The sequence below is a fragment of the Quercus robur genome, chromosome 4 (assembly GCF_932294415.1).
Source record: "Quercus robur chromosome 4, dhQueRobu3.1, whole genome shotgun sequence".
Classification (NCBI taxonomy): Eukaryota; Viridiplantae; Streptophyta; class Magnoliopsida; order Fagales; family Fagaceae; genus Quercus; species Quercus robur.
This window is the reverse complement of record NC_065537.1, coordinates 70,479,483-70,494,236: the sequence shown is the minus strand read 5'-3', so window position 1 is coordinate 70,494,236 and position 14,754 is coordinate 70,479,483. Positions and strand designations below refer to the sequence as shown.

The following is a 14,754-nucleotide window of genomic DNA, read 5'->3' as shown; positions in this document are numbered from 1 at the left end:
GACTGGTTCAAGTCGCCACACAGTCGCCAGATCAAGCCGCCAAAGCACTCAAGATGAAAATTTTGAAAAATTTTTCTAAGTGTTTTTCGCGACTGGAAGGTCTACCCGCGAGTGAGTCGCGAGCTGAGCCGCGAAAATCTCTGAGTGAATCTCGCGACTGGACCTTCCACTCGCGAACAAGTCGCCAAAACTGACCAGCGAAGATGCGACTGAGGCTCGCGACTTGACACACCCGCGACTGAGCCGCCAAAACAGGGCAAAACTGTATTTTTGAAATTTTTCAGATTTTTCAGCAAAACACTTTCCAAAAACACCTAAAACACTCAAAAATCTTTTTGTGCTTGAATTAACAAAGATTGAGCATGTGAAAACACATTTTATCAAGTACAATCACACAAATGAATATGGCATTTATCGAACACAAACTTGTGTGTTGTGTGTGGATAACAACAATGAAATAGTCCTTTGACTAATGTGAAGCTTCAATGATCAATTCAACCAAGGCATACACAATTAGCACTAGATCATGTGACCAATCTCAATTATAGAAATATGAATATATGACTTCCCACACAACTTGATAACATAACATGGAGCCTTTCATTTGACTCCACTTTCAGCCATAACATTTGATCTTTTGAGGCAATCATCTCTCATTGTGAGAGGGATATATAACATTTTTCTTTGAAGAATAGGCCTTTGACCTTTTTGAAAGAAATTTCACTTTTAATATAAAGTCGCTTACCCTTTTTCCTAGTCAAATACTAGAATGTGCGACAGGCTTTTGCAGCTCAATATCTCTTTTCATTTGGAGATTTACATTTAGTGAGCTCTTTTTAGCAAAAAAATAAAAAGTGGGAAGAGATATAGACACAAGTCTATGCATGTTTCAAGATCAACATAACCATTCACTAATCATTCATGACAAGTTTGAAGATCTATTTACAACAATCACATAGATTTCAAGATTTTTCCCAAAGTGATATGAGTGCATGAAAACAAGCAATGCTCGACAATGCACAAAGCCATTAGCACAAAGGTACAAGGCAAAACGAGTTTTAAGACAAAAACTCAACAAAGTCAATCAAGTGTTTTGATTTTCAAATTCTTTATGTGATTTTTGGATTTTTGACTCAAGAAACAAAAAGAATAAATCAAACACAAACAAAACCAGCAGCAAACACAAAAGAACAAGCAAGCAAGAAACAAGTTGCAAAAAAAAAAAAAATTGTGTGCTCCAACACAGACAGATATATAAACAGTGAAGCACACAACACACAAGAGAGTCAAGGAATTGTACCGACACCAATGGTCTTACGGAGGGATTCAAACCGTGGACCATCGAAAGGCTTGGTGAAGATATCCGCCTTTTGATTGTCAGTGTGTATGAACTCAAGACACACAACTCTTTCCTCTACCAAATCCCGAATGAAATGGTAACGTATCTCTATGTGTTTGGATTTTGAATGCTGAACAGGATTTTTGGAAAGATTGATGGCACTGGTGTTGTCACAGAAGACACACATCGTTTCTTGAGGAATTCCATAGTCATGAAGTAATTTCTTCATCCAAAGAAGCTGAGTGCAGCAACTTCCAGCAGCTATGTACTCTGCTTCTGAAGTGCTTTTCCGATCGTCTACACTTCCAGCCCAGTCAGCATCCGAATACCCAGCAAGACACGCATTTGAGTCTTTTGAATACCACAGACCATAGTTTGCAGTACCACTCACATATCGAATGATTCGCTTAGCAGCAGTCAGATGAGATTCCTTTGGATTGGCTTGGTACCTGGCACAAACGCCCACACTGAAAGCAATGTCCGGTCTACTTGCTGTAAGGTAGAGCAAACTTCCAATGATGCTCCTATACAACGTGGGACTTACTTCAACTCCTGATGAATCCACATTCAGTTTAGTGGCAGAGCTCATGGGAGTGGAGGCATGTTTTTTGGAGTCTAGGCCAAACTTCTTGACAATATTTCTGGCATACTTCTCTTGAGATACAAATATACCCTCCTTCTGTTGTTTGACTTGAAGACCCAAAAAGAATGTGAGCTCCCCCACCATGCTCATCTCAAACTCCTTCTTCATCTCCTCAGAAAATTCAGTAGCACGATCTTCGATAGTTGCTCCAAACACTATGTCATCAACATAGACTTGTGCCACAAGGAGATAATCTTCATCATTTTTGACAAATAGAGTTCGATCAGCATACCCTCTCTTGAAACCTCTATCTAGAAGATAATGTGTAAGACGGTCGTACCAGGCTCTAGGCGCTTGTTTTAAACCATACAGTGCTTTCTTTAATCTTAATACATGATCTGGAAAATGAGGATCCTCAAATCCTTTTGGTTGCTCAACAAAAACCTCTTCATTTAGATATCCATTCAGAAAAGCACACTTAACATCCATTTGATAAAGTTTGAACTTCAAGGTGCACGCAATGGACATGAGGATTCGAATGGATTCGAGTCTTGCCACCGGAGCAAATGATTCATCAAAATCCACCCCTTCTACTTGTGTGTAGCCTTGAGCCACCAACCGAGACTTGTTTCGAATTATCTCCCCATCTTCATCAGTTTTGTTTTTAAAAATCCACTTTGTGCCTATAACATGAACGTTCTCAGGCCGTGGAGCAAGTTCCCACACGTCATTCCTCACAAACTGATTCAGCTCGTCATGCATTGATTCAACCCAATTCTCATCTAGAAGAGCCTCTTCAACCCTCTTTGGTTCAAACTGTGCAAGATAACAGTGATATGTTACATGATTGGCTAGCAGAATATTTCCTTTCCTGAGGCGAAGACCGTCATCAAGTGATCCTATGATATTACTTTCCGGATGATTCTTGAGAATTCTTGAGGAAGGCCTTTTTGAAGTGGAAACTTCATCACTACGAGAGATAGGAGGATGAACTTCTGGTGGAGTAAGAGGACTTGAAGTTCTAGACATTGATCTCGTTTCCCTTCTTGGGTTGATGGGAGTCGATTCTACTTCTGGTATAGGTTCTTCACCTTCTATATCCAAAGCTTCTACCTCAACATCAGGCTCTTCGGTGCTCGGCCCTTCTACATCATCAATCATTTCCACCTTAGGTAAGGCATCATCAATCTTGACATTTATGGATTCCATCACAGTCTTTGTTCTCTTGTTGAACACTCTATATGCTCGACTTGTAGTAGAGTAGCCAAGAAAAATACCCTCATCACTTCTTGCATCAAACTTCCCAAGATTCTCTCGATCATTTAAGATATAACATTTACTTCCAAATACCCGGAAATACTTCACTTTAGGCTTCTTCTCATTCCATATCTCATATGCAGTCTTCTTTGTACCAGCTCGAAAGAAAATCCTATTGCCAATGTGACACGAGGTGTTGACAGCTTCTCCCCAAAAATTTTGAGGTATTTGCTTATTAAGCAACATGACTCTTGCCATCTCCTGAATCACACGATTTTTTCTCTCTACCACTCCATTTTGTTGTGGAGTTTTGGGAGCTGAAAACTCTCTTTTAATACCACTCTTCTCACAGAAGGACTCGAATCTTGCATTCTCAAATTCTCTTCCATGATCACTTCTAATCTTGGCTATTGGAATCCCCTTTTCATTTTGTAGTTTCTTGCACAGAATCTCTAGCCTCTCACAAGCTTCTGATTTTTCTCTAAGGAATTCAACCCAAGTGTATCTTGAGTAGTCGTCCACAATGACCATGATATATCTTTTTCCCCCTAGGCTTTCAGTTCTGGTGGGCCCCATCAGATCAACATGAAGTAGCTCCAAGCAACGAGAGGTGGCTATCACATTTACCTTGTGATGGCTTGCCTTAGTTTGCTTCCCCATTTGACATGCACCACAAATGGTCTTCTCTACTTTTCCAAACTTAGGAAGTCCCTCGACTGCTTCAAGTTTGGAGACTTTGGCTACTTGTTTGAAGTTGGCATGCCCAAATCTGTGATGCCACAGCTCCAACATATCTACCCGAGCACTTCTACATGATATTGGTGCCGTGGGAACTATTCCATAACAATTATCCGTAGTCCGATTTCCTTCCAAAACCTGAATCCCCTTTTTATTGATGATCAAACATCCTTTCTTGGAGAATTGTACCAGAAAGTTGTCATCACAAATTTGAGTGATGCTCAGCAAATTTGCCTTCAGCCCTTTTATGAACAGCACATCTTTCAACAGAGGCAAACCGGGTATCTCAATGGTTCCTTTGCCTAGGACTTGAGCATGGCTTCCATCCCCAAAGGTCACATAGTCACCCACCTTTTCTTTGAGTGACTTAAACAGTGACTTATCCCCTGTCATATGGCGAGAACACCCACTATCAAGATACCACAGACAAGCATTAAACACCTTTAATGAGGTATGCACAAATAGGTTCACATGAGACAGACACTCTTGACCTTCAAACACAAACTCATCATCAGGTTTCATGCTACTTTTAGATTGATTTTTCATTTTCAGATTCTCAATCATTTCACACAACATTCTATTCTTTCTTTTATATTTCTTAATCAATGATTTTGATTCAGATATGCTACTGTGTAAGACAAGATTCTGATTCTTAAGAAATTTCAGCATGTGAACAAAAGCTCTAGCATGTTTCTTAGTTTTTAATAACTCTACAAGGTCATCAGTAAGACACCTTTCAGTCATGTGCATAGAGACATTTTCACAAACACTTGAGCTACAATTCAACATGGTATAAACAAGAACAGCAACCACAACACAGGGGTCTAGGATCACACAAATGGTAATGACACCAAACAGCTGTGTACCCGCTCTGATACCAAATGAAAGTTCAAAAACGTGTACAAAAACACTTTTGAACGTTTAGACCCCCAAAAACCAATTTAATCAGCACATGCAATATGTTAAACAACTAGTGTGCGGAAACTTAACATATGCTATAACAAGGAATTGATTAAACAACTATCTAAGCCACATCAAAATAAACCACAGCAGATTAATGTAAAGGCAGAGATAGAGAGGAAGGAAGATGCAAACACAGCGATAACACCAGATATGTTATCGAAGAGGAAACCGAAGACCTCGGCGAAAAACCTCTCTGCCGCCCTCCAAGCGGTAATCAATCCACTAGAAAATACAGTTGGGATACAAGGACAGCAATAGACCCTCCAAGCCTAATCTACCCAATGCACCTAAGCCCTCCAAGCTTCTTGCTCCAACGAGGTTGCGCCGAACCTTTTTCTTTTCTAGCTTTCCGGATTCCGCTACTACACCGTAGCATCAACCAATGAATATTGGCTCCTTCCTAACTGCTTCCCAGAACTCCAAACGACTGTCTCACAGAGATGATAATGGTGAGAACCAGGTTTGGTATAATGGCCTCTCAAGGATTTGACAATGGAGAGGAAGAGAGTGAGGGATTTTGATGAGACTCTAAGGTAGAGATTGTGGGTAAAACAATCCGGTTTTTCTTTAGGGTTTTTCTCTCAAAATTCTCTCTGGAAGCTCTCTTTCAATCGTGGGTTAAAAGGGTATTTATACTGAAGAGGAGTGGAATGCGAAACGTCAGGTTTTTCCAAAACAGGGGTGGCTCGCGGCTTGACCTCGCGGCTTGACTAAGTCGCGAGTTCCAGTCGCGAGTTAACCGTATGGCCAGTTGTCCTGTTTTGTCCTGTAGTGCTCCAGCTAGCATGACTGTTCATCTTCCAGCATGCTTGGCACGTGTGCATCTTCTGGCGGGTTGAAGCCGCGAGTCCAGTCGCGAGTCCCAGCCGCGACACTCTGTTTTCTTGCACACTCTTGAGCAATCTTCACACTATCTCACTCACTACCCTTACAACAATCCCACCTAAATACAGGGTTACTAAATGCTGAATTACAAGCAAATTTGGCACGGAATAAAGCCAATTAGATGGTTGAATAAATTCAACCTTACAGTTACTAACGAAGCCACAAACATGACAAAATCCCTTGAAAGGGTGTAAGTCAAAAGGCTAAGTAACAAGATTCCGCCTTGACGGATGTAAGTTACTAACGAAGCCATAAACATGACAAAATCCCTTGAAAGGGTGTAAGTCTAAAGGCTAAGTAACAAGATTTTGCCTTGACGGATGTAAGTTACTAACAAAGCCACAAACATAACAAAATCCCATGAATGGGTATAAGTTAAGTAACAAGATTCCGCCTTGACGAATGTAAGTTACTGACGAGGCCACAAACATAACAAAATCCCATGAATGGGTATAAGTCAAGTAACAAGACTCCGCCTTGACGGATGCAAGCCATTGACACAGGCACAATCCCTTAGTGGGCGCAAATGACAAGATTCTGCCTGACGGATGCAGGTTACCAACGAATCCACACCAAAAAAAAAAAAAGGGACAAGAACCTTGCAACAAATCAAAACAAAACTCAGGCTGTATCCAAGCACCTCTGAAGGATTGTGAGTTGCAAACTAAGTAGTAAATCAGTGACGAATGGAGGGGAAATGTCACAGCTAAAAATTTATGCTAAGTACAAGGTATGGACGAATGTAAAACAGCACAAGCATTTGACAAACAAGTAAGTATGCTGCCAATTCAATTAAAAGCCCAAAAACCAAGGGCAAATTACCATTGTTGTTATTCCCAAAAAAGACCCATAAACACTGGGCAACACAAAAAATTGATCTCAAGACAGATTAAATTGTTCTAAAGTTAGATTTACAAAAAACCCAAAACATGGCAGGCTTACAAAAGAAAAGAAGAAATTTCCATAAGTATGAAGTTCAGGGGCCAGCAACAGTGTCATCACCCATAGGAGCATCATCTCCGACAGCAGCAGCATCGTCAGCAAGAGTCTTTTTGAGGACGTCATCCTCAAGAGCAGAAGATTGGGCAACCTCGTCAGTTGCCATCTCCTGGTCCACCACCTCAAGATCCAAATTTTGCAGATCAACTCTAGTGGGATGCTTGATGAGGTACCGCCTTAAAAGCTCAAAGCCTTTGAAGTACTAACTGAAGAGCATAGTGTTGTACTCATCAATCTGCTGGAAAGCCTCGACGGACCTTGCAGCAATAGTCTTGAGCTTCTCCTTGGCTACCAGAAGCTGTTCGTCCTTCTCCAATGTTAACTGACGCTCTGCACGGAGATCGTCAATCAAAGTCTTGGTGCTTTCCTTCAAGGTATTGACCTCGTGCATGGATTCAATGAGCTTTTTCTTCACTGTAGAATTCTCCTCTTCCAAGGCCTCCATTTTGGACGTTAGTGACGCCACCTTGGCCTCCTGAGTGAGGTACTCAGAAGCAATGTGGAGACTCTCCCCTAACACCTAAAAAGAAAGCTAAAGTCGTCAGTAAAAAGACAAAAAAATTCCAGAAGCGCACGGGCGGATTACCTGGACGAGCTTGTGGACTTGTTGACTTGCGACCACATTGAAAGGCACGCCGGTAAAAACCTTTAAGTCCTCGACAGTAACAACTCCGTGCACCCTGTCCACAGCCAGACCTTCATCTCCCCATACGATGGACAAATGAGAATCAGCCTTCCCCTTCTCTTTGCCTGATATGCACGACCTCTTCGATGAAGGAGTAGGAATCTCTTCAACCGAAATGACTAGAGAGGTCATCCTCACGGTCTCAACATCGGAGATGACGGGAGTAACTGAAGTAACTGGAGTAGCAGACGGGCCTTTCCCAGTCACGCACACTCCCTTCTTCCCGATACTGGATAAAGGCTCGTCCTTCTTGGACCTCATCTTAGCATACATGTCCTTGTTGAACTTAGTCGCCATCTCTGCAAGAAGAAAACACTTGTAAAAAAAAGGGTGCTTAAAGGAAAGTCAACACTGACGGTATCAAACACTAACGAGCTTAATACTTACTCTTTTTTACTTCAATGCCAAGGGTTCGTAGAACGTAGAAGGACGGGTCGGGACCAAGATGATAGAAAGCAAGTGTCCGCGGGTCAACCAAGTTGTCCCAATTCTCTATCGACTCAGCGTATTGTATGGCCTTCTCAACACGCTCCTTATACCTACTCTTGAACTTAGGTCATTTTTTTACTGCACAAAACAAGAGGCATGGTGTCAACAACAATGACAGCAAACACAACTAAATTGAAAACAACGAGAAGAAATACTGACGCACCTAAAGCCGGGGTTCCCCACCGATGAATCAACCTCGAGACATCACCCCAATCCCAGCTGGAAGGAGTCTCAAAATCATCCACGGACACAAAGAAAAATCTTGACTTCCAATATCTGAATGACGATGGTAAACCCCTGACAATCCTGGTTTTCCTCTCCCAGGGCACTAACTCGTAATACCCATACTCTTTAGACCCTTTCAATCGGTACATATGGACGAGTTCAGCCACCTTAATCATGTCCCCGATAGTGGCTAACCATATTTCCATACAGTTAACCACTATCCTCCACGAGTTGGGCATAAGCTGCCCGGGAGCAACGCCAAAATGATCCAACAACTCCATGATCCACGGGTGGACGGGGAACCTAAGGCCACAAGTGAAGGCAGCCTCGTAGAAGCAGACCTCACCAGGAAAGAAGTGGTAAGCCCTATCCTCGTCATTAGGCCGACGAACACGAACCCTCTCCGAAAATTGGAATATGTCCCTAAATCTAGCTACGGTTTCAGCATCTAGCCCACACACCTCCTTGAGGGGATAAAAAGCCCTAACCTCTCGAGGGTTAGAGACCGCGGTATCTCCCTCCATCGGTTCACCACTAGATGACAACCCAGTGTTGAGCTCACTAGACCTAACCTCAGACATCGTCCCTCGCTCCTTAACCTGACCCTCGAACCAATCAATAGATTGATGAAGCAAAGGGCACAACTCCGCCAATACAACACCTAAACTATTCCCCTCAAAAACAAAGTCCTCGACGTTTGGGAAAACACCTAGAGAATCCCCCCCAAACGCGCGAAAAGGAAAGAAATTGAGGGGCAAGCTTTCCTAACCTCCAAACTACCAACCATAGACACCCAGAAAAAAACACAGAAAAACTGAAATACTAAAATCCCAAAAGCTAGAAAACAAAAACAATCATAGCGATAGAAAGAAAAAGGAAAAATCAGAGGCTTACAACAGAATACAAAAGAAAAGGAAAAGGAAGTAGAAGGAAAGGAGAAGGAGAAACATACCTCGAAAAAGTGCAGCACAAGTCAGAAAAGGAGAATCGCTGAAACAAAACGGTAGCAAGAACAAGCGGGGAAGAAGAGACTCAGAGCAATGAATAAGGAAAATAGGAAAAGTAAAGGGGGAAATGAAAGGAAAAGGAAGTTTAAAAACTAAAGCCCAAACAACTGAAAAGCAGCGGGAAACCCAATGGTCATGCAAAAACCCACCAATCAGCACGCGCCACGTGGCCATGAAACGTGTGGCGCCACCACTACGCATTTAATGCAATGCGAAGTCCCAAAGACACTTACAGACCAATGACCTTTTATATTCCACGGTCGTTGTGACACGTCACAACGACCATAGAATTCGGGGGGGCATCTGATAGGATTGACGAAATTGTCTACAGACGAGATTAGCTTTACTAACGAGACCATTCCCCAGTGAAGAGCCTAACCCCTACTCATGTCACTAACGAAGACATCTAGATCATTCAATGCCACCAATAACGCCTCGAACGGTTATGGGACCAACTGTACAGACCGTTGAGAGCACATTAAAAGCTCCATTACAAGACAGGAGGTGTTACCAAAGGAAGACATTAACATCACAATGCCAAGCACAACGGCTAGAATCCAAAGCAACATATATAAAGCTCTCTACATCGCCACCACAAGGTACACAAAAAAAACACAGATACTTTAAAACAAGATCGATTGCCATTTTACTGTTTTATTTCATTTTACAATATATTCTCCCGTTCTGACTTTGGCATCGGAGGCGTTGTGGCAGGCACCACACCGGTGACCATCGTTACGGAAGCAATCTCGTCAACTTCACAAGTATCCAGGCGAGGATTTGGGTCCAACTGGGCACATTCGATTCAACTGACGAAGTCGCGCTTCATCAGTGATAACTGTATAGAATCTGAATAACAAAAATTTGGAATGTTTTAAAGAATTAAGAAAGAACTATAAAAATTTCAGGATAAGAATAAGTAGTTTTTACATGAGGTAGTGGGTTCTTTTTTTTTGGAAGTAGTAATTTTGTATTTTTTTTTATAAGCATAATTGAAGTATTTGAATTCAAATAGATAACATATACAAATAGGAGTCAGACATTTGAATACAAATGGGTGGTGAGAATAATTTTTTTTTTCTTTTTTCCTTTTGTACATGACAAGTAGTGGGTTTTTCTTTTTTAAGAAGTAATTTTGTATTTTTTTTTTTTTTTATAAATGTAATTGAAGTATTTGAATTCAAATAGATAACAAATACAAATATGAATAAGATATTTGAATACAAATGGGTGGAGAGAATTTTTTTTTTCCTTGTGTACATACATAGTTGAAGTTATATATATATATATATATATATAACATAATTGATGTATTTGAATTCAAATATATAACAAATACATATAGGAATAAGATATTTGAATTTTTTTTTCTTTTGTACGTGAGATAGTATTACTGTTTTAACATTTTTTTGCTTTTTTGTAGGAAAAAAAATTAAACTAAAGGGTATGTTATTTCATAATTTGTATAAGAGTATTTTGGTACGCCAAAAATTGAAGACGAAATAAGGAAATCTTTTTATTAATAGTATAAATAACTGGATTTAACTTTTTTTTTACTTAATTTGATTACCTATTGTTTCATAAAACTAGTTCAAAATGGGACAAAATATATTCTCAAATAAATAAATAACCATTTTAGATTAAACTTTGTTGCTTTCAAATAAATTCCATCCAAAATCAAAATTTGAATTTGGTATTTTTCAAATACATATTCCTACGAAAATCTAGTTAATTTAAATTTGACATTTTTATAGATAGCATTCTAACTTGAGTTTAAACAAACTTGAATCGAAACTATTAATTACGTGGTTTCCTGACACAAGTAGTTAGATTCCTTTATGTGAAAAGCTATAAATTTTATCTGAAGAAATGTACAGAAATGGATTTGATGAAACAATTAACCTAACTGAAATTCCAATAACTTCCCCACCCAACCAAACCTTAATAAAAAATCTGGGAGTGGGGTAAGATTTATCCAATCAATTAATTTGTTACTCCACTAGTCTAGCTTAGAAACGCTTCAGCTGTTGCACGGCTACTTGCAATCTGGAAGTGATCGGTTAAACCCAAATGTGCCATTAGAAGCCAAATATGAGTGATAAGTTCCCCTCCTCGTCTGAGCTGCTGTACATGATGTCTTCCTTTGCATTGGCTGGCAGCATAGCCCAACATTTCCGTCCAAAAGTCCATAATTATGTGCCATGTTGTGACATCATAAGTTATTAATACTGATGCAAGCTTACACGCATGGAATATCAGAAAATAGCTTTTGTTCCCTCGGGCAGTAAGCATAACGTCGGTGCTTACATTTATCAACATTTCAGAAGCTTGGAACTTGTCGGCGATTTTAATCGATTTAGATCGCTGTTCTTCAATGAAGCGCCTAACATCAGTATAAATTTCCTGGAACTTGATGTGTGCCATCCCAATTGGCAACATGTAAGGATGCTTGACTAGGAGATAGAGCATGTAGCGAGACAGGTACTCGCACCTTTTCTTCGTTCCCCATGTTTGATTATCTACATTGCAACAGATTTCTGTTGCTAGGTGCCAGATAAGAATGCTCTGGTCAAAGTCCAACTTAAGACACCAATCAAGATCATGATCAAGTTCGAACTTTTTGAGTGTGCGGGCACCCCTACGGCCGAACAAGGCTTTAAGATCTGTGTCAGAGCAATTAGTTCCCGCCCGAAGCCGAACTTCCTTGATCAGGTCGAACATGTACATTTTTAAATCGCCAATGAGTGGTACATGAGTCTCATACTGGTGAATCTCTAGCATTTCATCAAAACGTAAAATCTTCAGGAATCCATGGAAATACTTGGGCAACGGTTTTTCTTCAACTGCAATGCTTAGCAAATTGAGCTGACCAATGGAATTTGACCACCTGTGTTTTTTCTTAGCACAATTGATGGCTCGTAAAATGCTGGTATGCTTATGCTCAATCAACCAATGAGCTGTCTCATCGGAGAGAAGTAGTTTTACAAATGAACATAACTCCAAAAGAAGAGCAACTGCCAACAATACCAAAGTAATGGTAAAGTCAATGTAGGAGTATTGCTGTTTCTCTGTGACCGTCTTATCAAAAAGTAAAACTACAAACACCATCAAGGTGAGAAAGATTCCGATGATTCGTCGAGCAATGCCCCAAACGGAGTAGATTATCTTTGCCTTTGTGTACATCAAGTCGTATATAATTCCAAGTTCAATCTCAATCACCCTCAAGCCCTTTTCCCAAGTCACGTTTTCCCGTAAAAAAATCGTCGTGCTTGCATCCCTATCCTTCACGCTGAGTATCATATCTGCGAAGAGCCGCTTGACCATATCACATAAGCTATAGGCCGTACGTAATTCGTTTGTATCAGTATGATCTGACGAAGTATTGGCTAGATGATCAGGCACCTCAACTTCAAGCTCCTGATGTATTTTGAGATGGTACCCCTCAAATTCCTTCAGTCTAGATTCCTCTATTATTTTGGAATCATTGGTCGGGAAATCAGGAATTGAGTCCCGAAATTTGTTGTCGCTTGCCAAGTAGAGGACCCACACTCTTTCCGAGTACTTTACAATCCCAACACAAAACATCACAATAAAGAGTAAGGATAGACGAGAGCCTGTCCAGGCCATGAACAAGATGTAATTCGTTGTTATTGCTTGAGTAATTACTCCAAATAAGTGTCTTCTCCACAACTCGTTGTCTTCCACGGAGTAAGCAGTAATGGCATCGGTGCCACCCAAGTGCAACAGCAGTAGAGGTGCCCAAAACGCTTTTAGCTCCGAATTTGCATCAAGAACACCACTATGCGCGTACAATTCTCCTATATCATTTGAGAGTATGCCAGCGGTCATTGTTGCTATGGAGTCGGCAAGTAAGTAGGCTGACCAAATTGTAACTTTTCTCCAAATTCCACCATCATTCCTTTTGCGATTACCCATAAAGACAAGAATTATTTGGGTTGTGAGGCTAGCTAGAATCAGTCCCCGCAGCTCCCATTCCTCCCACAGTTTCCTCCAACTTGAAGTAACTACTTCCGCCGTTCGCCTCTTCTTGATTAAGATCATACTGCCAACAACTGATAGAAAATTCATTAGCATTATTATACGTAGAAAGAAAATTCGTTCAATATTTTAGCATTACATCAACAGAAAACAAATTCCCAGCTCACCAATACTATATTTTATATACAAAAATTTCAAGGTAGATCAAGGGGATAATGATAATTCTGTAATATAAATAAATAGCGTGGTGCTCCCTAAAGTTAAAGTACCTGCATGTATTAGCATGTTGACTATTTGGAGAGAGAGAACTGAGTAACGAAAGAACTGAGTATGTTGGAGAGGGAGAGAGAGAGAGAGAGAGGAGAGAACTCAGCAATTATTTTGAAGACACCCCCTTCACTTGACAAGGAATATGCTTTAATGGACATTATTTAGCATTCACGAATTTGTTTTATAATTTTTTATAAAGAAAAAGGAATAGTAGAAACGCAGGGTTTTTTCTTTTTTCATAGATTGATCAAATCACAATTTAGCCCAAATAGCGCCCTCCCCCCCCCCCCCCCCCCCCTCTTTTTTTTTTTTTCTTTTTGTCCAGCTATTATGAGGTTTATGTTTGCACTAATGTTAAATCTTAAAATTTCAAAAAATAACCAATGAAACACTGAGACTTAAAAAAGTAATAAATTCTCAATTCATATCAAACCCCAAAAACAATGTCATTTAATGATCGGTATAATATTAATTTTAAAATTTTTGAAATCTTAGGAATTAATTTATTATATTTGAAACTCTACACTTTGACTATTGATTTTTAAAATCTTGCCGTTTAGTTTATATTTTATAATTATAGGATTTAATTGATTACATCTCTAAATAACAAAATATGGGTTTAAAATATAATTTTGGCAAAATTACACTACTGATCCCTTAAATTTACTCTGTTTACCCTATGAACACAAATAGTTATTTAAATTTGAAGTGAGTATTATTCGTCTCTCAAATTTAAAAAATGAGCTCAATTAGTCATTTTGTAAACTGTCATTAGTACTATTGCCTATGTAGCTAACAGAATAATGACATGACATCTTTAACTGAGTTGCTCCAATACAAAGCAACCATGTCAACTAAACAATTATGTAAGCTCCAGCTCACCAAAACTTAAAAAAAAAAACTTATTTTTCTTTCTCCTTCTCTATTAACTTTAGGTTCTCCTGATCATCTCCTTTGTCATGCTCCATTGCACCCAAACATGCACATTGTAACCTTCACTGATCATTGCCAACGAAGCTCATGATGGTCATCCACCTCTTCCATCATCCGCTATAACTCAACCCATGAGTTTAGGTATAGAATTCTATATGTTGGGAAATTTAGATCCCGGTTGATAGAATTAAAAAGTTTTAAACCCAAGTTGTTAATTAGATTTATTATGAATAAAACTCGTTAAAACAAACAAACATCAATATCATGTCAAAATCATGCAGCGGAAAAAATAAATAAGACAAGATATAATGACCCAGGAAAACCAATGAAACAAACTTGTTTCACAGTAAAAAACCTGGGGGGATACCTTCTCGAAAAGCAA

The 14,754-nt window shown here is 39.7% G+C and overlaps 1 protein-coding gene across 1 annotated transcript; it reads right to left on the bottom strand.

Annotated features, from left to right (window-relative positions):
* Positions 1-10,871: 10,871 nt before the first annotated feature.
* Positions 10,872-13,555, bottom strand: LOC126723541 (uncharacterized). Its single transcript, XM_050427067.1, has 2 exons — positions 13,439-13,555; positions 10,872-13,243 (listed from the first exon to the last, which is right to left on the bottom strand). The coding sequence occupies exons 1-2, from the start codon at positions 13,452-13,454 to the stop codon at positions 11,175-11,177; spliced, it is 2,085 nt and encodes a 694-aa protein (XP_050283024.1). The 5' UTR covers positions 13,455-13,555; the 3' UTR covers positions 10,872-11,174.
* Between the last annotated feature and the right edge of the window lie 1,199 nt (positions 13,556-14,754).